Genomic DNA, 21,428 nt, shown 5'->3' with positions numbered 1-21,428 from the left:
GAGTTGGCGGTTTCAGTCCCTGAACATGTGAAAGCTCTTTTGATCCTCCTTATCATCCAGTCAGTGCCCAGTGAACCGGTGCTCGAGAACTATAAAGGTCAGTATTGCCCCTCATCCTTATCTCGCCTTTCCAACTCCCTCCTGCCCCCACATGTGAATTTTAAACATTTCCATGGTTCATAACTAATTATCCTGCCAACTTCAGTGAGGAACTAGAAAAGAGGAAGGACAGCACAAGTGGAGGCAAACTTTTTAAGACTGGGAAGATACAAAATGAACTGAGAATGGAGGGGGGCTGTGCACATGAGGAGCACTGTGACACGTAAGTGGATTAAAAGCAGCTCAACTCCACAAGCTAGAGATGACTGAAGGGTTGTGGGGCATTCTGGGATGCAGTGGGTCATAAGACCAAAGAACTGAGTTCCCCAAGAACTGAGACGAAAAGGAATTGCTTAATTTTAAGATTAATGAAAAGAATAAACTGAGAACAAAGGTAAAAGTGTTCTAGGCAGCTTCAGTTGAACTAGGCTTTGCATTTAGCGGGGCAAGAGGCAAGAACAGAATATGGACATAAATCTGCTTCAGTGAGTTTTTCCTCCCTTTATTCTGCGGACTTACTCTGTTAGCCCCCATTAGGAATCTTACACACATTTTCCTTTTGTCCCTAATATGCCTGCCTTATGTTTCCCTTCTTTGATTTGTAGGATTTTGGCATTCCTCTAGTTTTTGAATATTGGATAGAGGGCTTACGCAAATCAAAGGCAGCTAAACCTTAGAGTACTTGACCGTCAACCCTGCCAGGCCTTTCATTGGCATCATCAAATTCTGTCCTTAGAAAACCCTCTGAGATAATTACCTGTACAGTCACTTAGCCTGTAAATGAGAGTTAAGACCTGACCCCAAACCCATTCCTTTTTACCACTATGTTCTCTTTCCAGTGTGCAATATACCAAGAGCCCATGACATGAGGACAGATGATTAGATAAGGCCTTCAAGACCAACATCTTGATGTTGGATATCAAGTTGCCATCTTCCATCTTTCATAATAATCCTGCCACTGCCTATGCTAAGATATGGTGCTGTCGTGATTGTGGGAGCAGAACTGGGAATCCTGACCAAACTGTCCAAGGTAAGACTCTTTTCTCCTACACTCAGCTAAATCTTAATCAAGATCTTTTGAGCCACATTTAAATCATAGAACTACATACTGTATCTTTGTTGGTAAGAATGATGTTCATAACCTCTGTTCTGTGAGCCAAACTAATGATGATTTCTCTCATCCTAAGATGCTTTAAAAAACAAAAAAACTAAGCAAATGTCTACACATCTGATGAAAACAGAGTTCGCGTTATTTGCCTGTTTGTATGGGCCTTAATTTAAAGCCAAGGTTCTGATTACACTGAGATAACATGAATAAGGGAGACCCTTAAGCCATAGTTTTGATGTTTAAGTATTAGGATTTTATTTCCATACTCACGTTTATCCTCGAGTTTAAAAAGTCTAGTAGAATCTAAGGGACTCCTTTTAAATACATTTACCTACTTGTGATGGAGAAACCAATAGGAACCAGTACATCATTTTTATCCACTTGCATCATGTATCTCCTATAGGAGACTCTTTGGCCTGGCACTCTTCACAGCTCCAGTGCAATCTCAGTGTGCTACAGTTTCACTGATCCACACCTAATGGTGCCTACAAAGCACCCATGCTTCCCATCTTGTCTCATGAATCCATGAAAGCCTGCAGATTCTCCCAGCTCTAAAAGCAGTGTTTACCAAAATCAGCATTTTGCTTTCCTGAAACATGGACAACATCTGATAGTAAAGAGGTTAACAAGATTTGACTTAACCAAAATTGCATGAAGATTAAAGAGTGTGTCACCATTCTGCTCTGCAATGTAGTTTCCGGAAGTCAACTGTGATAAAAAGCAGGAGATAACTATTTTAAAATTTTACTAACTCCTAAAAAGCTGAAGTTGGATTTAACAGTTTATTATGATTTATAAGTGTCATTTTAAAAACATCTGTCCATTAAACCATGTAGAAATAAGTATGCAAAAAGTCTGCAAAACAAAACATACTTTAAACATGTTTAAGTAGAGGGATTATTTGAAATTCCGGATTTTTCAGTCACTTCATTATTATGCTATTGCAGCCAAGTAATCCTTAACTTCAGTCGGAGTAAGCCTCCTGAATCCGGCTTCATTGCAGATTCCAACCTCTATGTTGTCTTCTGTCATCTGCCCTTCAAAGCTTTCCTATTGAAGAGGAAGGGCAAAAGGTCAGTTTTCCAAGCACTTAATTATAAACTCATTATAAATCCCATTGTTAGAAATTGTGCTAACCTTTAGAGTTAATATGGCTGTGTGAATGGCATCTTCAAGTTCCAGGTCTTCGTTATATCTAAAGAATTTTTTGAAAAGGCAATGATTTATAGCAGAACTTACATTATTTATGGTTACTTAAACATGACAGCGGCAACGAGAATTTCTCAAAATCTAAAACGCTCCTAAAAATACTAAGCTACAGATTAATTCTTTTAGTCCACTCATTGTGATAGCTGTCCCCCAATAATAAATTGATGCTTGTAATCCTAACAGCAGTATAAATATTTTAATATAATCAAAATGTGGTGGCAACATAATTTTTTTAAATAAAGAAATCAGACCTTTGCTAAAATTTCTTTTGTTTGTTCTTGTAAGTTTTAACTTCATGTGAAATGTTTAAAGACTATTAATACGTAAAAGGAAAAGGAAAGTGCTTTAGGAAAGATCTTAAAATTATTTGTTTACTGATTAATCCCATGTCTAAAATTTTTCATAATCTTTTAACATTATGTGAAAAATGTACTGAAAGGTTCATCTGCTGGTTATATAGAGTTAATTATAAATTGTTGCCGTTCAAAATGCGTGTAGGACATTTTTCGGTGGACCAATGCTGAGAAGATAGCTGGAAATAAGAGCAGTGACAGCAGATTTTTACACGGTACCATACTTTTCATCCAGCACATACAACAATCTACTGCCAATACCAGGAACTCAGCTTCACCATTTTTTTCTGTAACTGTCATAAGGTAAACGGTTATCACTTACGTCACTTAAATTTTCCACCCCAATTTTTTACTCCAATTCCAACTATTTTTTCTTTGAGATTGTAGGAGGAAAAATGAAGTAAAAAATAAAAACAATTAAATTTAGGAAAAAACCCAAAGAATGCAGAAATAAAAGTTCTTAAGAAATAAATAATATTACCACTTAATATACTGAAGACTAGGGAGCCAGGGTGAAGAGAAGTTTTTACTTTATTTGTAACTAGGCTAAACAAATGAGTGTTTGAATATAAAGTAATAAATGTGTTTAGATTCAGGATACTAATTGTTTAAAAACACTGAGAACCATAAAGTGAGATTCTAAGAAATTGAGTTTCAGTAAGCCTACCTTTTCTCTAGGAAAGTCTTCCCATTCACGTAGTTCTTTCCCATTGCTGTGGCTTTCCATGCAAAGTAAGCTCCCTAATCAGGAAGAGAAGGGAAACACATTTTAAATCATTAATCTAGTTATATCACTCTGCCGTTTCTTTTTTAGGTCTATAAATTTGTCTCTAACAGTTCACAGAATATTTGGAATATAATGAAGTATGTCACAAGAGAGGCTACTTTCTAAAAAGATTAGAGAGCTAAACAACAAAGAGGAACAAAGATACCTCTGGAGATTATGGAGAAGTTCAGTAATTTGATCGTGGTGACAGCTTTCTCAGCTATTTACATCCATCAAAACTCATCAAATTGTACACTTTGCATATGTGTGATTTATGGTTACAATTTATGTGAAAAAGTCAGTTAAAGGCTACAGGTTCACTTACAAAAAATAATCAAAAGTAATATTTCAGCATATTAGGATTGAAGGACTCTAGAATCATACATATATGTATATATATGTGTATATATATGTATACACATACACACACACACACACACACACACACACACACACACACACGTGAGAAAAATGGTGACCAAGTCTTTATCATCACTGCTGAACAAAGTAAAAAGAGACAGTATTTCATTAAAAATATCTTGAAGTTTTGGGGCACCTGGATGGCTCAGTCAGTTGAATGTCCAACTCTCAGTTTCAGCTCAGATCATGACCTCATGGTTTCATGAGTCCAAGCCCCGTGTCAGGCTCTATGCTGACAGTGCGGAGCCTGCTTGGGGTTCTCTTTCTCCCTGTCTTTACTCACACTGTCTCTGTCTCTCTCAAAAATAAATAAATAAAACTTAAAAAAAAATTTTTTTAATATTTTGAAATTTTGATATTTTGTAATCTAATGTTTAATGAAAGCAGCAATATGTTGTATATAACATGGCCTCATCTGTTGAAAAAAATACATATGCACACACATTAAGAAAAATACTGAAAGAAATACACCAAACATTCTTTAAAAGAAATAACTGCCTTTGAAATAAAGCAGGGAAGAAAAGGGCAAAAGATGAAACCTGGATTCCAGTGATGATGGCTTCTGCTACCCACTGGGAAGAAAGCTAAGAGGGCATGTCATTTAGTTTCAGAGGCTCAGAGATGGGGTAACAGACACTGTCAGAACTCCCAGAATACTTGTTTTTTCTTCCGGCTTTCCTCAGACAAGGAAGAAACTTGTGGAAGAAACTTCCTCACACAGTTGCAGAGCACTAGTAGCCCCTCTGAATGCCTTCTAACTCAGATGCCGATCTCCTGCTTTAGAGTAGATGGACTCATCCACTTTGCACAACACTGTCTTCAAGAGTCATGTCTGTGTGTGTAATTAGAGTCATACTCCAAGTCGGCCCCAGGATTAAACAGATGGCAAGGAGTGCAGCACTGTCTTCTAGACCCAAATCTTTCATCGGAATATTTCTCAAAGTAATAAAACTCCACAGATTTAAAGAGATTTGATAACTATTTCAAGAAATCATTCCACTGTGTGAACTTAATGAATACGAAAAGGAAGAAGAACAGAGAGCGCAGACCTAATGTACCCTCTTCAATCAGAAGACTGAATTACCAACATTTTAAATGTACAAGTGCACTACTCCATATGTTCTAAAGCCCAAATGAAAAAGAAAAAAAGAAAATACTGCTAAATTTTAAACTTTTTATGGTTTTTGTTTTTATTAGCTGTTCAAAGGGTACTTTAATCCCTCCGGTATATCTGATAATACTTACAGATGGATCTGACTGAAATAAATACGGTCGCCCCTCATTCCAACCACAAATTAGTAAAGAAACTCCAAATGGCCGAACACCACTAAAGAAAGGAGAAACAAAAATTATTTGGCATCTTCATGGTGTTAAAATCAACCTAAGGTAGGAATTTATTAACACTTTCAAGTCTTAACAAAGCAAATCATCAGGTAAAATGAATTAGACTTTTAAGTTCCTTAAACAGTATTTAGTATCTTTCTGAACAAATCAATTCAAAAACGAATTCTCTTTATGGTACTAAGGAACACTAGTCAAATCATTTTGGTAAATGGAGTGACACAAATTTTGGAGTTAATAAGTATGGAGTAACATTTTGTGTCTTAACAAAGGACAACTTTCAACAAATGCAGTTTTTTTTCCACTAGCTTTACACGTTAGCAAGTACTTTTATACTATCTCATCCACGTGTATACCCAGATTCAAGAGAATTACAATGAATATGGATGTGTCCAACAGCTATTGCTTTCATTATGTGCTTATAATCATTTATAGTTGGAAAGATAAATTTGGAAGCAGAAATAACTGCCTGCCCATAGGGAAGTGTTTCAGTCACTGGCAAAAGGGCTTTATTGAGAAGCCGCATTTTGCTAGTACATCAACAGCAAGAAAACACTCCAATCTCTTCCTTAAAAAATATTCCAGCTCCAACTAAGATCAGAAATATTCATCATTGTAATTTTCTCTACTTGTTCAATAAATACAGGAATAGTAAGTCCTCTTTTTAAATACACCTACTCTTCTAAAATGTTTTCTTTTTTCTAATTCTTGATGCATTTCAAGTAATAAAATCAACTTACCCTGACTGAGTATATTCTTGCATCACAGAAGCTACTCTCTGTACCAACTGAGCTGTGGGAATGGGTTCTTGGTACACGAGATAGTACTGCTGAGCTAGTTTTCGAGCTCTGTGCACAAGCACTCTAACAAACAAGGAAGAAATAAGACTTCATGAAAATCTTGACACTCGGCTCCTTAACGACTCTTCTTCTACAGGCATATACCTACAGCACAAGTCTTACATGCTTCTATGGAATAGTAACGATCAGCTCAAAGCCAGTCTTGCTCTTACATCTGGTTACAGTTATCTTACACGAAAACAGAGCCACACAGAGGAGCTGAGCCACAGGAGACGAGACAAGGACAAGGCAAAAGGAAGAAAATTAGGGACAAGGGGTACCAGTCAGCTCGGTACTAACAGATTTAGCATACACAATGGGAGCCTCATCTCCCTCCATGGCTTCTTCAAGATTGTGCCCCCTTTCCTGAGGGCAGTCACCCTGTCTTTGGATCTTAGTCAAGCCAACACACATAAATGCCCACACGATCACTCACTCGCGCGCGCACACACACACACACACACACACACACACAAAATTTGGGGCATATCTTTCTCACTCTACTTCAATCTTTTTGCTACTCTGCACTTCAAAGAGTACCCTTAAGAGATTAAGGAACAGCAAGAAACTACTTAGAACATAAAAAATAACAAATGTATTAAATAATAAGAATATTCTATATAATAATCAAATTAGCAAGACAAATAGATGTACTTTTACCTGCTCCTAAACTACTCATGTGAACCATCACCCCCAGTGTAATACTCAGTCTGTCTTCCGCTGTCCTGTCCTCACACTTTACCCCATCAGTGCACTGCAGCATCCCTTCTACACAGTGGCAACGGGATCCACTGTAGTGAGGCTTGACCACATTCCAGCAACTGTGGCTTTTTCCAACTCATGAAAGTGAAACTTGGGCTCTGTCTTGTTCCCCCAAAATCAGGAATGAAGTTAATTGTTTTTTCTTTCTTTACTTTCTTTACTTCCTTTGCTTTACTCGTTAAGTGGCAAACATACAAAGTTGCCAATCTCTTTCAACTTGCTGGTACCCTGATGTTTCAGGGGCCTTGAGAATTTTGTCCCTTTGCTAAGAACAAAAATATAATGGGGATAACTCTGAATGGGATGGTAATGTTTTCTTTTGCTGCCTTGTAACTTTTTTTTTTAAATATAGTTTACTATAACTTGTATTGCTTTGGTTTTTAAAATACATGAGAGAACAGCAAATCCTCTGAAGCCCAGCCCTTGGATGGAAAAAAAAGGGGTGTGATCAGAGGGGAAAAACCACTAAACAGATAAGAGAATTACTGGATCTCCTCTTTTAGAATGCAGTGGCATTGAGTTATCCTTAAAGCAGCCCTTGGTCTATTCCATGCAGACAGACTAAATTCAGCTGCCCGTGATGCTGCTGTTGCTAAGCAAAGCACAAAAATGAAGAGTTGGGAGATTAAAGGAAAAACATCCCTTGATTTTTCTCCTCAAAGTGTATAAGCAGCTCATAAAACAGTGAGGAAAAACAAATAGTACAAAGTACCTGTAATCTGGGCCCATGCCACTATACACCAAGCCTATATGCTTGGTGATTGGTTCCACTTTGTGTACACTTCGCTCATCATACAGAATGGATTTCTGTTTCTTCTCGGTTGCCAATACCACACCATTTGCAGCTTAAAAAAAAAAAACAAAAAAAAAAAAGTGCTAAATGTTTAGTCACTTAAAGATTCTGCTTCAACAGTTTTCTAATTATGGATGCATTTTACCCAAATTCCTTTATTTCTTATTTATAAAACTTTTTCTGTATTAAAATCACCTAAGAAATGATAAATTCAGGGCATCTGGGTGGCTCAGTCAATTAAACATCTGACTCTTGATTTCGGCTCAGGTCATGATCTTAGGGTTCATGGGACTCACCCCCCTGCCCGGCTCAGTGCTGACAGCTCAGAGCCTGGAGCCTGCTCTGGATTCTGTGTCTCCCTTTCTCTCTGCCCCTCCCCTGCTTATTCATTCTCTCTCTCTCTCTCTCTCTCTCTCTCTCTCTCTCTCTCTCTCTCTCTCAAAAATAAATAATCAAAAAAAATGTTTTAAAAATGGTAAATCCATTTTTCCCTCATTGGTCATCTCTATTATGCTAAGGAATCCCTATAGGTAAATGCATTACCCAATATTCCAGAACACCAAAGAGTCCAAAGAGTCTGTACCTTTTAGAATTCTGCTTACTTGGCTATTGTTCTTGTAATTTGAAATTTAAAATCAATGATACAGGCTTTTTTTTTAAAAAAGGGTATCTTTAGATGAAGTTTTATAATTAAATTTTTCTAAATTATAGAAAGGATAAAAACTGCCACAGAATAGTGACTATTATCAGTGGAAAAACAAAAGAATGCTCAGTTTTTCTCAATGGGAAGGACTACTTGTGGGTTATTACAACTAAAAGATAAAGGAGCTATATTTATTTTGAAAAAAAAATTAATCATCTTCTTGTACTCATTGGCTTATTACTTTTCTTTAAACTTCAAAATACTGTAAATCAACAGAAAGAACTATTAAAAATTATGCTGCCCTATTTATTTATATTAATCACTAATTAATTCCAAAAGCATTTTAGGATAACTATTAACAGGCATGTGAAATGAATGAAACATTTAATTACCTTTAATTCCCACTGAAGGGGCTCCTCCAGCTACAGCAGCCAAAGCATATTCAATCTGGACAAGTTTACCAGATGGGCTTAAAAAGAAACAAAGGTATTTGCTAAATTCACATATTTTCAAATATGTATAATAGGAATATCTCTAGGAGAGGGCAGATATAGAAGTCAAATCCATTAACCAAATACCAAGGAATAGCTGGGCTTTCACATTATAAAGCTGTACAGAAATTGAGGATACCGGGCAATTTGTACATATACATAGTAAAGCACTTAACTTTCCTTTTTCCCCCCCTCCTTCTTGTCTGACTCTTTAAGCACCATCATTATTACTGTTGCCTTTTATCACTCACCAACCTTGTGACTTCAGGCAAGTTACTTAATCCTGCTGTGTCTCAGTTTTCACATCCATAAAATGGGGATAATAGTACTACAGCCATTTTAGAAGTTTGTTGTGAAGATTAAATAAAGGGATGCCTTTTGTTCCTGGCACAAAATCAGCAGCAAGTAAATACCAAATAGTGTTATTAAGAACATGTATATGTCTGTTAAATACCAAATAACAGCATAGATTTCATATCGGTGGAGTTCCACATTTTAGAAAGTAGGCATGGCCTAAGATGTAAGACCTAGTTATCAGCCACAACAAAGTATCTTCTATATAAGCTATTTCTAGAAGCTGTGAGCTGGTGATACCTAACATACCTGATTTCATGGGTTTGGTAGCCAGATTCTAGCTCTAACCTGGCTTTTAAGATCATACTTTATTTCAAACCAGTTGTTGAGTTAAAATCATCGTAAACTAACCTGATTTCACAGTTAAAAAGTTTTTGAGTGAAAGTAGTTTGTCCAGAATGACATAGCTTGGTCCGTGTCTCTAGTCTACTAGTGAAAATAAAACTTGAGTTTCAGAAGGTCATTTATCTTCATAAAATTATGGATACTCTCATGTCACCCAAGCCTCAGCTTTGTTCCAGACACACAGACTACTCTTAGAATTCAAAAACCCCTTCGACAAGCTAACCCCCTCTGTCTGCAATGCATTTCACCCTTGTCTGGTGAACTCCTTCCTCCTGGTCATCCTTCAGTCTTCAGTAGAAATGTCATTCATGTCCTTAAAGAAGCTGTCCTGGCCACAGGGACTAGGCTGAATCCCACACACTCATGCCTATGGTGCCCCATACTTCCTCTCTGGCTAAGATTCATCATGCTTAAATTACTCATACAATGTTAGCCTTCCTCAACAAAGTCTAAGCTCTGTTTGGTCAGTATCCTAACGTACAACCTAGTACCAGGAGTCCGCATCATTTAGCTGACAGAGACACAAGGAGACCTATTTAAGGGATAAGCCTAAGTGTGACAGTTTAAAGACTCTTAAGTGACAAAAGCAGTTAACTTGAGTGGAATAACATTAATAGGTATTTCAATTTTTAAAATTAGGCTGTAGTTGTTAGTCACTATTTCAATAATCATATGACCCACTAGGTCCATCTGGCTTTCAATTATTGCTCAACATCGAGCTCAAATACACTTGGAAACATTTTAAAGGCTCAGATAAACTTAAACTTACCTTTTCACTGTTCTCCACAATCACCTGCATGAACATCTACTGTTACATCTTCCTGTATGAAAGCTCGCCCATCTGTGAGCTCACTGAGCAATCAACCATCTGTGTATTCAGTCACACAACTAGCCCATTCCAAAGCCCCAGCACCTCTACCTGGGATAACCGATACAGCCTTCTAACTAGTTTTCCTCTTTCCCACCCTTACTTTTATCCCACCAGTCAGTTACCTTTGTACCAGGTCACCTGTCACTTAAATATAACTTCCTGGTTCACTTAAAATACAAACTTCTTCTGGCCTGCCAGGCTCTTCAAGATTGGCCCTACCCACACTAACTCTTTGCTCACTATACTCTAGCACACTTATTATCAATTCCTGTAAGAGTTCAAGCTCTTTCCAACTTCAGGACTTTCATTTATCCTCTTTCCTCTGCCCATAAGCCTCTCTACCCCTAAATCTTCAAATAGTTTGCTCTTTTTCACCTTCTTGTCTCAAAAATCACCCTGAAGCACTGGCTTTTCCTGACTATCCAATCTACAGTTATGCTGCTTCTTTTAGGCTCTTTTAATAAAATTCCTGAGTAAAACATTTTTCAGAATGTATTAGTAGACACCAATTTGTTTATTCATTTACTGTCAATATCCTCAACTGAATGTAATTCACATGAACACTTTTTCATCCTTTAACACAGCCTCATCACTTCCATCATTAAGAGTTTGATTCTAATTACAACAGACGAGAAACACATTTTTAAAATCTAAAACAGAGTTGAACCATTATGTTAAAAAAAGTTTATTTTACTAAAGACATTATTACAGAAGGATTTAGCTCCTGATGATATTTGATTGTTTCAGCTCCAGTTATTCTAAAGAAAGGATTACACTCTCTTAAAGATACAGAACCAAGTTTGCTTTGTTCACAAATATGAACAGTGACTATTTAGCAAATATTGTTCTCTATCATTGTATATAAGACCTTTGATTTACAAAATTTCATTTCATTCAAAGGTTAAAACACTCTCATTTATCACTGAAAACTGTGAACTTTACACTTGGGAAGTACTTTACTTTTTTAGTATATTACTATTTTACTATTTTAAAAAGACATCTAACAGTAATAGGAAATGTATTAATTTTGTCATCAGAAAGAACCCAGTTTGAATGTGACCTCAGCTACTCATCTAAGACCTTGGACAAGTAACTTAATTTGACCAACCTGTGGTTGGTTCATCTGTAAGATATTGAGATAACGTTTATCTCACATGATAGGAGGAAGAAATGGAGTAGGTTAAGTTGCACCCACACATAAAGTACTCAACAAGTTGGATCCTGCTTGCCTTCAGTTGCCAGATACAACTACATTTCAACTAAATGGGAGATTACCGATCCGTAAGAAAAATGGTAAAACTGAATCATTACCCGGTCGATTTATTAAACCCTTCGCTGCGCTGACGGTTTCTTACATTGTGAGCAATATTGAAAAGTATACGTATTATTTTAATCCTTTGTTCTAAAACAGAAAAGCCTACAATCTTTTGCAAAGTAAAGACATTCCCCTCCCCCCCCCCCAAATGTAAATGTAGTCTAGTAGTTTGGGGCCCACAAACACTAAGTGACACAGAGAGATTCGCGCTTTCCTTTTTAGTCCTTAAACTTCTAACAGGGGCATGGAAGAAACCGAAAGCGGGAAGAGGTTTCTAAGTACCAAAGGGAGACTAAGACTCAGACCAAACTGTAACGGTGAGGTTTTCAGAAGAGAAAAGGGGACCTCAGAGATTTGACCAAGATTCTAAGCTCCAGAAGCTCCCCAATCAGGCCTACGTGGTGGGTCAGGAAGGAAATCCCGAGTTCCGAACGGGACACCCGGAGACAGCTAATCCAAAACTGCCTTATTCTCTAGTTTCCAAAGAGAAAGCAAATCCCTGACTGAAGGCCTTACCCTCCCTCAGCCCCAAGGTCGCCCTGGATCCCCAAAACCGCGTTCCCGCGGCTTCCCGGCATCGGGGTTTTCAGGCCGCGGGCGAGCCAAGCAAATGACTTTGCAAACTCGCGTTTCCATCCCTATTTCCTACTGTGCCCCCCGGAAGCATTAAGCCAAAGACTAGGCCGGAAAAAAAACTAGAAGCCGGGGAGTTCCTGCAACCTCGACTACGCGGAGGGCTTTCGGTGCCCCTTCCATACCTGAATGTAGTCAGCGAAAAGCTGTAACCGCGCTCCGCCATCTTTGCCTGGAGTGCCAAAGCACATCCGCACACATGCGCACTGGCGCCGGTTTCTTTTCATTTCCCCTCCCCGCTCCTTCCTTTCTCTCTCTCTGATTGGAGGAGAGTCAGAGACGTTCCAGGGACCTGCTGGGCGTTGTAGTTCCAGTAGCCAGGTTTGTCAGACTCTGCATCTGTGCGCATGCTCGAGATGGGGCCGGGAGCCAATAGCCAGGTGGGAGTGGTCTTCAGGCGAGGAAGATGGCGTCGGCCATGCTGGTCCTAGTGGTTCCTCCGTGGCCGGCAGCCCGGGGACTCCTCCAGAACTGTTGGGAACGACTGCAACGGAAACTTTGGCAGAGCTGGCGAGGCTTTCCCAGTTCCCCGTGGGGTACGTAAGCTATGCCGCCGTGGAGGAGCGATTAGATGAGAGGACCCCAAGCATCGTGGTGAACGCTGCTCATATTTCGCCCTCGTCCCGCGCTTTGATCCGCTGCCGCCGGTGGGGACGTTGTCCGGGTTAATTCCTTACTTAGAAACTAAAAACAGCTGGTTTTGCTTCCCTTCGCCCTGAAAAACAGAAAACGTTCTGTGTCCTTTTCGCACAAGCAATGTAACCGAAGCCCATCTTAGATCAGGGGCGCTGCTATCTAGATCCTGTTTCCTTATCAGCCTCTCAACCCCTGAAGCGATTTGCCCTCCTTTGTGGTGCTTGAGCTCGGCAGTTGAATACTGTTGATATCGGTGTGTTCCCTGGGAACTAATTTCAGTTAGAAGTATCTTGAAGGTTAAAATTTCATTGCTTTGGCATTTACATCTATCCTTAATTCTAAGGTATTACGAACTTATAATACCCCGGGAGTCTGAACCGAGAGTCCCCGATATGCCAAAGCCTACATGTGCTTCCTAGGAAATCTCCACACCATCCCCTTAGGTACCACTGCTTTTCAACGGAAGAAGTAGGCTCGTAGGGCCTCAAGGTCACACGGGCCGAGCTGTTAACCACTGAGCTATGCCTAACAATACTTCTATAGATATACTGAAAAGGAATACCGGTTGTTAAATGTTAGCTTTGTATATTTTTAAGAGCTCCTAAAACCAAAAGAAGTATTCCAGGTCTGAGGAACAGCAGGAAAAGGATAAAGGAGTCTTTTTGACTTGATCAGCCATTTAGGAAAACAAAACCTGATAGTTGATAGTCATATAAGTAAATATTATATAGAGTGGTGAGTTCTTTAGAGAACGGATAATAAATATTATGAAGAAGTGATGTAAAGGGCCTACCAGGTTATATGACAAAGGAGCTAACTCAATTGGAATATAAAAAAAGGGTGGGGGGCAGGGTGGCAATAGACAGTTACCTGAGTGAAGGTTGGAAGTACATTTTGGGAATCTCAAGCTTAGATTGACTTGTAAAGTAAATAGGAACTGCCTACCAAGTAGCATGTGGAGTTTGAGTGATTTATTCATGTTTACCAAACCCGTGGGTTCTGTATTTCAAAAGGTGAGAAGTCTGGGTAGAATTTCACAGATTCATTTCAGCAGGTGCCTCTAAAAAAAATTGTGTTTGTGTTCTTTAAAATTGTGTATAAGTTTTAGTGTATTTTAATAGCCAAGGTTTCTGTTAAATGCCTATTGAATGTAATATTCTAAACTTTATATAGGGCTGTTGACATCACTGTTGGTTGTTAAGGAGAATGATACCTGTAAACAGTCATTTTGAAGCTAGAAATCCATTCTGCATTTCCATGTTTTGTTTTTATAGGACCAGCATTAGCGGTCCAAGGTCCAGCAGTATTTACAGAACCAGCAAATGATACCAATGGAAGTAAGGAGATCTCCAGCCTTTTGGATAGTATTTTTTGGATGGCAGCTCCTAAAAACAGACGCAGCATTGAAGTTAACCGCTGTAGGAGAAGAAACCCTCAGAAGCTTATTAAAGTTAAGGTAATACACTGATTTTTGTGGGTTTGCTTTCTCTCATATCCACCACTGCATGTCTTCTGGTACTTATATGGCCTATCAGTAAATCATCCTTAGAGCTTATGTGTACTTTGCTCTGGCCTCTCGCTATGTATGTATGTATGTCATTTGTCCTATAGCCTAAATATTAGGACCACAGTTGAGAGTTTGGAATCTGGGCAGAGGACTGGGTTGTGAAGAACCTGTGTGACTTTTGTTAGGAGCTGGTGATTTGGAATTATATGTGGGTAAACATCTTAATTAGGGCAGAACCTAAAATTAAAGTCAGAAGCAGTAGATATATTGGGTCCTGTGTTTTACTAGCCCTTATGTATTTATTCTCTTCTTCACTGTGATCATTAAAATGCTGTGAAGGAAAATCCTTAGGTAGGTAATAAAAATGGCTAATATCTGTTAAATACCTACGATGGATATAAGTGCTTTATGTGAATTATCTCATCGAATCCTCACAACAGCCCTCCAAAGTAAATATAGCTTTGCTCATTTTTAGGATGAAGACATTACTGCAAAAAGAATTTGACTGTAGTCACAAACTGTCAAGTGATAGAGCCAGGATTTGAGCCTAGGCAGTCTGATTGTTGAACTCACATTCTTCTCTTGAAACTTTCTGGTGTGTTCCTGTCCTCAGACAATTCCAGGTCTCCACACCCGCTCCCTGCCCCCGTAGATACACTCTTCATTAATCTAGTAGACAGAAATTAGAGTGTTTACTACCTTTGATTTGTTCACTTAAGGCTTTACCAGCCATCATCTGAGTGGTTCTCCATAACATTCTGCAGCAGCTCAGTACAGGTGAAACTCAAGAACAGAGAATCGACTTGCATAAACTTCCACATTCAGTATTAAACCACACCCTTAGAACTGAAGCCAAAAAGTATTACTGAGTCACATTTGGAACTGGACTTAAAGTCTAGAGCTGAAAAGTATGTCCTTAATTAAAGCAACAATAATTTATACAATTTGGTTGAGAGAACCAAAGATTTTCAGAATGAGAGCCTATACCAGTCTGCGACATGATTTTATTTTGAGGGAAAAGGATATCACCCTGTGTATTCATTTTCCTCACTAAATTGTTTTCTGCCACACACGGTACATTATGCTGCTGTTGTGGTCAGGAAGAGAGCACTGACTTCACGTATAGCTCCTGTACCTCTGGTTAGACATGCAGTCCAGTGTCATGAGGAAAATGAGAAATTGGCGAGGCAAGTCATTTGCAGGGTTCTTTGCTCCTTTCAAAAAATGAAGTTGTTTTTGTCCTTGCCTCACAAACATTTATATGTTAATCTCATGAAGTGGTTGGAATTTCTTTGATGCTCCTATTTACAATTTTTCTTTTCTATTTCAAATCTACCTTTAGAACATTGTTGAAGAGATTTCTATAGAGGTTATAAATGCCTTATGAAAGTAGGGCAGACATGTATAAAAACTCATTAAATTACTTTCAAATTGTAGCATAACAAGAGAGTTTTATGTTAAGGATTACAATCAGTCTTCATTCTTAAAAAGAAAAATTATACCATATGCCAACTATTATACCATATATGATACATATACTATTATACCATATGTTTCATACAGGAATTTAGGGTACACCGATAAATAGGGGAAGCCAATTTTAATGTTTGTCGCCTTGTTTTCCCCACAGTAAATTGAAAGAAAAAATGAGTTCCATATCCCTTGGCTACATTAGATGCCGGCCATATGGATCTCCCCATTGTGTTGAAGGACTCCTTATTAGATGTTTAGTATTTGAAGGTGGGGTAATAGAGTTCATTTTACATAATAATGCCTGTATGGTTAAGAAAAAGGTACCAAGTTCATACTTGGTAAACCTGAGTTCTAGTCCCGCTTTTTCTATTAATTGAAATTCATTTGTCCTCTGTTTCCTTATTAAAGTGAGGTTGAACTACATGGTGCATGACCTTATGCAACGTGAACAGTCCAAGAAAGTTCAAGTGTGAGCGTCATTCCTGTCCGTGATTGATGTGCATTATTATGCTTCTTGTTAAAACAGGATTTTGTTGTTTTTTTGTTTGATTTTTTAAAGAACAATATTGACGTGTGTCCTGAATGTGGTCACCTGAAACTGAAGCACGTCCTTTGTGGCTATTGCTATGAGAAGGTGTGCAAGGAGACGGCAGAAATCAGAAGACAGATAGGGAAACAAGAAGGGGGACCGTTCAAGGCTCCTCCCGTGGAGACTGTGGTGCTGTACACAGGAGAGGCACCATCTGAACAAGATCAGGGTAAGAGAATCATTGAACGAGACAGGAAGCGACCGTCCTGGTTCACCCAGCATTAAGACCAAAGGTATTCGAGGAAGATAACTTCATATAAAACACTTGTCCTGGAAGAGAGGAAGATGCTTTGTTTTCATGTTGATTTTACGCTTGTTTTAAAATCACCAGTATAGTTTAAAACATTCTCTCAAAGCAGTTACTTTTATGTGGGTTAATTTGAAGAATATACCAGGAGTAAACTCTGAAAATGCTTGTTTATGCAGAGGCACAATGGATTAATATGTGCGTTTCTGTTACACTGTAAGGTTTTGAGTAAACCTAACATTTCCAGTACAGAAAAATAAACAATGTAAAATTCTTAGCAAAGATCACATGTTTTGGAGGTGCCTGGGTGGCTCGGTCGGTTAAGTGTCTGACTCTGGATTTCAGCTCAGGTCATGATCTCGGGTTCATGAGGGCGGGCCCCACATCAGACTCTGTGGTAACATCAAGGGGCCTGCTTGGGATTCTGTCTCCCTCGCTCTTGGCCCCTCCTCTGCTCAGTCTCATTCTCTCAAAATAAACAAACAAACAAAAAAAAAGTATGTGTTCTGGTTCTGGTTTTGTTTTCTAGTGATTTGTCTTACACAAAAATACACAGATACTTTTAGTTAAGTAACACCTGAAAATAGGTTAATTTGAATTCTGGATATTGTTTCTTCAAATGGTGGTAGTGGCAGTAAGAGAAGGTTTGTTCGGTTTTGTTTTAGCAAATTAGAATTTCCTTTGGTGGAACTCACTTTATATGGGTATATTATGTTAATTTAGATAGAAAGCTCTTCATATTTTACATTAAATCAAAATGACGTTCAGAATTTATTGGATAGCTCATGAGATTTGTACTTTATAGTTTTGAAAGAGATTTTTTTTTATTTTTATTTTTTATGTTTTTATTTTATTTTTGAGAGAGAGAGAGACAGAGTACAAGCAGTCAAGGGGCAGAGAAAGGGAGACACAGAATCCGAAGCAAGCTCCAGGCTCTGAGCTGTCAGCACAGAGCCTGACACGGGGCTCAAACTCACGGACCGTGGCTTGAGCCACCCAGGCACCCCTGGAAGAGATTTTTAACAGATGTGAGTAAATTCACTAGTCCGCAGAAAATGTACTAAGAATGTTGTCTTTTGTGTTTTTCTTCTAGAATGTCCTTTTATTTTTCACTTTATCTCTTTGTAGCAATGGCATTTTTAACATAATTCATTTCAAATTTCCCTCTTCGTGCCCCATTCTTGTGTCTATCCTGAACCTGAAGTTGGCTATTTTATGTGTCTCCTGCCTCATCAAAAAAAAGAAAAAGTGAGAAAACTTATTAAAACACAAAAACACACAGATAAATAAGGGAATTACAATTAAATGGAAAATTAGTAGGCAAAATAATATAAAACCTAGAGATACATTTAAATGCATGCCACTGTAGCCTGAATATTTTTTGGAAGTAGGCAGGGAATTCAACTAGGAACTTTTTGCTGGAAAGAACCTACGAGGGTAAACCTTCACAAGGTAAGACACATGATCCAGAAATATACCACATTCTTCATACTCAAACCTGAGGGCTGTTTCTCCCATGGGATTTCATAGTGAGGATTCTGTGATGTAGTAATCCATGTTAGTATTCCTAGAAGGAAATGAACCAATGTCATGAGGTACAGTATAGACCAGTACTGCGTTGTGGTACAATTTAGTAAAAGCAAATCCTTAAAACTTCCAAAGTATTGGAATCCCAGTAAGTAACTTTTGACTCTATCCAAGCATGAAATTAAGATTCTGGAAGAATTAATTATGTGGGTAATCATATGAAGGCAGTCATCTGCAGATCATTATTTCTTAATGTTGATAAGCTTTAGAAGTGCTGTGTGTCAAACTTAAGGTGGAATAGGTGATTCATGAAAGCTGAGGCCAGTGAAGTACATGCCTGAATCTTCCCACCGCCTACTCAGCCTCCCCGTGGACAACAGGTTGTGTAGTGTGCCCCTAGGTAACGTGCTGTCCTTGATTTAGCAGCTCCACACACAGACCTGGTGAGCATATGTGGGCAGGTCACTTTGCTATTCACGGATAGATAAACATTCATGGATGTTATAAAATAGATCCCCAGATTTGATGTCAAAACCAGATGTTTATGTTAGGAAATGGTGTCATAAAAGATTACCATTTTTTTTAAGAAGCCCCCTCAAAGTTATCTGTAGTACATTTTATTAGTTCATTCTTCCAGTTTTTAGTATTAGAAGAAAAAGGGCATCATGAGCTTGAATTAAATTATTCATGTACCTGATGTGTTAATGTTCTGAACATTAGAAATGAACTCCTTCCCTACTTGTCCCCTGCCCTCAAGACGCTGAGACATTTTGCTAGGCACTCTTGGAGAAGAACTCCACAAGGGTTCAAGTTGTGGTTGGGAGAGGCTGGGGCGGAGGTGCATGCCCCCTCTGAGCTTGAGGCGCTCCCCTCCTCCTTCCTGACTCGTGTTTAACCTGGTCCTAGCAGATTAACCAAGTCCTAGTGGATTCTGAAAATCAGGTGTCTGACTTCATTCCATCTCCCTGCCAGTGTCCTCATTCTGACCCTGTCCTCCTTCCTGAGCTGTTGTTACCATGTGCTTCCCAATTATTAGTTTCTAGTCTTCTCATATTTCTAATTTTCTTCAGTAGTTTTTAAATTACAGAAGTGACACGTCATTCTGGCTAATGAAACAATGCAAAGTATGTAAGCAAAAGTTGAGAACCATTTCTCTCCCACTATGCCTTCTACCACACCGCCTGGTGTCTATGCTTCTAAATGTCACACTGCCACTAGATGCTTTCTAAAACCCATGTCTGATTGTATCACTACCCTGGTCAGAACCAGGCTCCTGGTTAAACCCTCCCTCATCTTCACAGTCCGTCCAAGTCTTCATGCCTGCCTCCTACCGCAGTGTAGTGTGCCGCCCATCCCTCAGATTGTTGAAGTCAACCATCTGCAGCCGCTAGTTGACCACCTTCTCAGCAGGCTTCACTCCTCTCCCACTGCGTTCACTTGGCCTCACTGCCTGTCCGACCTCAGCGTCCTTCAGACTCCCTTACTGATTGCACCTCTTGTCCCTAGCCCTTTCACCTTCTAGTGCCCAAGCCTCCCTCCTTGGTGATCTCATCCAGTCAATGGCCTTAACTACATGTTGACACCTTCCAGTGTGGTGTTTCTGGCATGGGCCTCGCCCTTGAACTGCAGACCCATGCTCAACTGCAAGAGTCTTCTACACTCTTCTACATGACATCTCCAGTCGAATGTCTAGAAGATGTCTTCAACTCCCTATCTCCAGTTCAGAATCCCTTCTCTCCCAGTCTACTTTCTGCTACTCCCTAGACCTTTTTCATCCCAGCTGATGGCAACTCCATTCTGGTTGCTCAGTCCCACAACCCACCCCAGTCATCCTTAAATTGGCCATCTACCCGTGTCTTCCTCTCATATTCAATCGGAGCAAATCCACAAATCCCACTGGTTCTACATTTAAAAATATACTTAGAATCTGACCTCTCACCACCACCTGCCATCCCAATCAAAGCCCCTATCATCTTGTCTAGAATACCAAAGTATCCCTCTCACTGGTGTCCCTGTTACCACTTGGTCTCCTATAGTCTGTCCCCAACACAGCAGCCAGAATCCTTTGAAAACTGGGCAAGCCATGGCTCTCCTCTCTTCAAATTCCTTTATTCAAAATGTTAACTCGGATGAAACGTGAGGATACATACGTGAGGACTTTTGCATTACGTAAATATATTCCTTTTGTGGATAAACTGAGTTAGGAGATTTAGGTGTACTGTGGATGACCCTCACTTAAAGAAATTGTAATAAATCTTTTAAAAATGTGAATCATTCTTCATAATTTGTCAGGCATGACTTTCAAATTCAAGATCTCTTTTTATATATACGAAAAATAGAGGGATTTCAGCCATTCCTGGTAGGGGAATGGGTCACTTTAACACTCTTCTAACTGGAGAACTCTTCTATCTGAGCCCCCACCCTCCCATATGCAGTTGTTATGTTTCAGGGACAGGATTAGTCCCTCAGAATTTCTAAAACTGTGTTTAGGAACTCTACCATCTATGATTAGTGTTTCTTTTCCTGGCACGCACACCAAAATAGATGCTCTGCCTTTGGGTGCAGCTCACAAGGAGCAGTGTCATCCTGTGGCCTATATTGGTGCATAGCGTTTTAACTTGTGCCTTTCTAATGGAATGGTGTCTCTTCCAGCTGCTGTCTTCACTCCTGTCTACAGCAGAGGGCAACAGAGAGCGTATTCTGGCACCAGAGGCTCTTTTTACCTTACTGGAAACACTTCCTGTAATGGCCATGCTCTTGTGTCACCCTGCACCTCTCCTGTCCCATTGACCTCCTTTGCCTTACCCCTTCTCAATGTTTGGTAAGTGGCTAGAGAGTGTTAGGGAGGCAGGTTGGAGCCAGGACGGGAAGAAAGCTAGGCGATCAGCATAATCTGGTCTCCTGGACCCTGTTTCTCAAGCTCTGAAACAGCTTGACAGTTCTCAGCCTTGAAACCAAACCCTGGAAGTGCCACAACGTACCAGGCATCCCGAGCTGCCTCACTAGGGGGCAGCAGGTGAACTGCACTGTCTCTTCTCCAGAGAAATAATATCCTGTCAGGTCCTGCAATGCAGGGGACATTTTTTTCTGATTCTACCAAAGCCATA

At 39.3% G+C, this 21,428-nt stretch overlaps 2 protein-coding genes across 2 annotated transcripts; one reads left to right on the top strand and one right to left on the bottom strand.

The window, feature by feature from the left end:
• Positions 1 to 1,975: 1,975 nt before the first annotated feature.
• Positions 1,976 to 12,607, bottom strand: PSMA2 (proteasome 20S subunit alpha 2). The gene is made up of 8 exons (XM_003982631.4): positions 12,468 to 12,607; positions 8,726 to 8,802; positions 7,610 to 7,742; positions 6,037 to 6,159; positions 5,201 to 5,282; positions 3,437 to 3,510; positions 2,345 to 2,402; positions 1,976 to 2,257 (listed from the first exon to the last, which is right to left on the bottom strand). The coding sequence occupies exons 1-8, from the start codon at positions 12,506 to 12,508 to the stop codon at positions 2,141 to 2,143; spliced, it is 705 nt and encodes a 234-aa protein (XP_003982680.1). The 5' UTR covers positions 12,509 to 12,607; the 3' UTR covers positions 1,976 to 2,140.
• Positions 12,608 to 12,703: 96 nt separating this feature from the next.
• On the top strand, positions 12,704 to 17,078 carry MRPL32 (mitochondrial ribosomal protein L32). Its single transcript, XM_003982630.5, has 3 exons — positions 12,704 to 12,878; positions 14,253 to 14,434; positions 16,518 to 17,078. The coding sequence occupies exons 1-3, from the start codon at positions 12,749 to 12,751 to the stop codon at positions 16,770 to 16,772; spliced, it is 567 nt and encodes a 188-aa protein (XP_003982679.2). The 5' UTR covers positions 12,704 to 12,748; the 3' UTR covers positions 16,773 to 17,078.
• Positions 17,079 to 21,428: the final 4,350 nt, after the last annotated feature.

The sequence above is a fragment of the Felis catus genome, chromosome A2 (genome assembly GCF_018350175.1).
Source record: "Felis catus isolate Fca126 chromosome A2, F.catus_Fca126_mat1.0, whole genome shotgun sequence".
Classification (NCBI taxonomy): Eukaryota; Metazoa; Chordata; class Mammalia; order Carnivora; family Felidae; genus Felis; species Felis catus.
Note: the sequence above shows the minus strand (reverse complement) of the source record. Positions and strands in the feature narration are given on the sequence as shown.